We start from the raw sequence: 2,274 nt of genomic DNA, 5'->3' as shown, positions 1-2,274 counted from the left end.
TTGAAAGGCAGTGAGCATGAGGTTATAAGGTGCTAAGGATAGAGCATTTACCTAATTGATATCATTACTGCATCAGCCTATAACTAGAATTAGCATAATATCCCAAGTTGCGCTCGTTGCCAAGAGTTTTTATTCAGTGATTCTATCTTAAATGTACAAGATTTTTCACCTTTTTGGAAAAGTACTAGCAATCCAATTCCCAAGCCAGGCACGACAACGTTGAGGAAGCCCTGTTATAGGAACATAATTTGGCTTTAAAATGAATAGAAATAACATGCAATAATATTTATGAAACAGAAATATCATAAAAGAGATTTGAACAACACCTGAATATTTAACTTCAATGAAATATAAATAAAACTATTTTGCAGTATGTAACAGTTGGGAAGGATTTTTTACCTCTTTTAGATAACTGGAGAACACCTTCTGTACCAATCACGATGTTTCTAGAAAACCTATTATAGGAATATAATTTATCTTTAAAATGAGTATAAATGACAAGCAAATATCAGAGTTGAAACTATATTCATAGCACTAAACATGAATCATCAAATGGTGGAATCAGGATACTCACAGCTATGATGTGATAAAAGTACAACCGTCATACTGCTATGCTTTGAAAGTAGGGATTCCAATTCATCTGCATCAAAATCATAATAATTTACTGAATCAATAGACATCATACTAAGTGACAAACAATTTAATTTGCTTCCATAAATTTCTAAAAATCCTATTTAGAATCTAAGGAGAATAGAAAACATGAAAGAGTGTTATGGAGGAAGTCTTGAAACAATAAAATATTGACATCAAGATAACAAAACTATCAAACAGAATATAGCAATTCAACATTTAAAAGTATAAATCCATTTCTTACTTTTCTTCATTTAATAAAAGTACACTTGATATGTCAAAAACATTCTTTTAATAGTTTCAAGAAAATCAAATCCCCACATCTTCCGTATGAAAACGACCCAAACTCGGACAAAAACAGTGTCATTTCACTTAGGGTTTAGGGTTTAAAGAGATGCACAAAATATTAACCACAACAAGCTTGACGAAAATTATGAATACCTTGACGAAAATTTCAAGAACTTTGTCAAAATTGCATGTCGTTTCGGATCTCTTCCACCTGTTTTCACCAAAATAAACTTTTATTTTTCTATTTACACATAAAAGAAGCATTTACAATTCAGACTCTAACCTTCTAATATCTTGTCAAGCCCTCTTGACCCAGTGGTTATCTCAATAATCGATACTCGTTGGGCATGGAGCTCACTAGCACTAGTAAAACCCATAGGCCCCAGCTTAGAAGCTATCAATAAACAAAATAGACCAAACACCACAGACTCAATAAAGTCAAATTATGTTCATATAAGCTCTAAGATGTTTTCCATAAGCTATCTTGAAGAGCTTTTGAAAATAAGCTGAAAACAACTTATGGACACAAAATAAGTTGTTTAAATAAGCTAACATAAAGAATCTCACACTAAAGATAAACTCATCCAAACAAACCCTAAAACAAAGGTGAAAGTGAATGATTGATTACCTGCTTCAATGATCTTGTCAACCTTGGCTTCACTGATACCTTTGATTTGCAAAAGATCCTTCCTAGGAGTATAAGCAACAGATTCAACAGCACAAATACCCGCATCTTTAAGCTTCTTAACATCAAGTGCAACTATACCAGATGTCTGAGATCACAATCAATCACGGAACAATCAACAACAGCAAAAAGGGGGAAATTTCTTTTTCGATATTAATCAATTGGGGCAACCTAAAAATGAAATTGCAAAAAATGGGTGAAATTTGGAAAATAAGAGAAATTTTATACCTGAAGTTGTTCGACGGGTAAAGGACCGTGTTGAATCTCTTCGATTTCTTGGTCTTGTTGTTGTTGTGTTGTTTTCTCGAGTCGCTGCTGCTCCATGATATGCTTGTTTTTTAACACAACAACGAGACCTTGAATGATAAGAAAAATGGGTAATAGGGAGAGTTGAGGCAGAAGAGGGAGAAGGGAAAAGAGGGAAGAGAACAAGATGGAGAGAGGGATTCAAAAATTTGATAGAGAGGCACGAAAAAGTATTTTGCTTCGCAAAGCTTTGTTTGACAAGCTTTTAGGGTTTAGAAGAACAAAATTAGGTTAAACTTATGGCACCTTATTGTATTTACATTTTCAATTTTTTTTATTAAAAAAATTAGAAAATAAAATAATTAACGAGGGGGAAACTAAAAAAAGAGAGAAATTCTTGCGGGATATATTTTTTTGGGTTTGGG

The 2,274-nt window shown here is 32.9% G+C and overlaps 1 protein-coding gene across 1 annotated transcript; it reads right to left on the bottom strand.

The window, feature by feature from the left end:
- Positions 1 to 1,196: 1,196 nt before the first annotated feature.
- LOC131598985 (DNA repair protein RAD51 homolog) lies at positions 1,197 to 1,927 on the bottom strand. The gene is made up of 3 exons (XM_058871511.1): positions 1,832 to 1,927; positions 1,547 to 1,691; positions 1,197 to 1,312 (listed from the first exon to the last, which is right to left on the bottom strand). Exons 1-3 carry the CDS (start codon positions 1,925 to 1,927, stop codon positions 1,197 to 1,199), a joined length of 357 nt encoding a protein of 118 aa, XP_058727494.1.
- Positions 1,928 to 2,274: the final 347 nt, after the last annotated feature.

Source organism: Vicia villosa, linkage group LG4 (assembly GCF_029867415.1).
Source record: "Vicia villosa cultivar HV-30 ecotype Madison, WI linkage group LG4, Vvil1.0, whole genome shotgun sequence".
NCBI lineage: Eukaryota > Viridiplantae > Streptophyta > Magnoliopsida > Fabales > Fabaceae > Vicia > Vicia villosa.
Note: the sequence above shows the minus strand (reverse complement) of the source record. Positions and strands in the feature narration are given on the sequence as shown.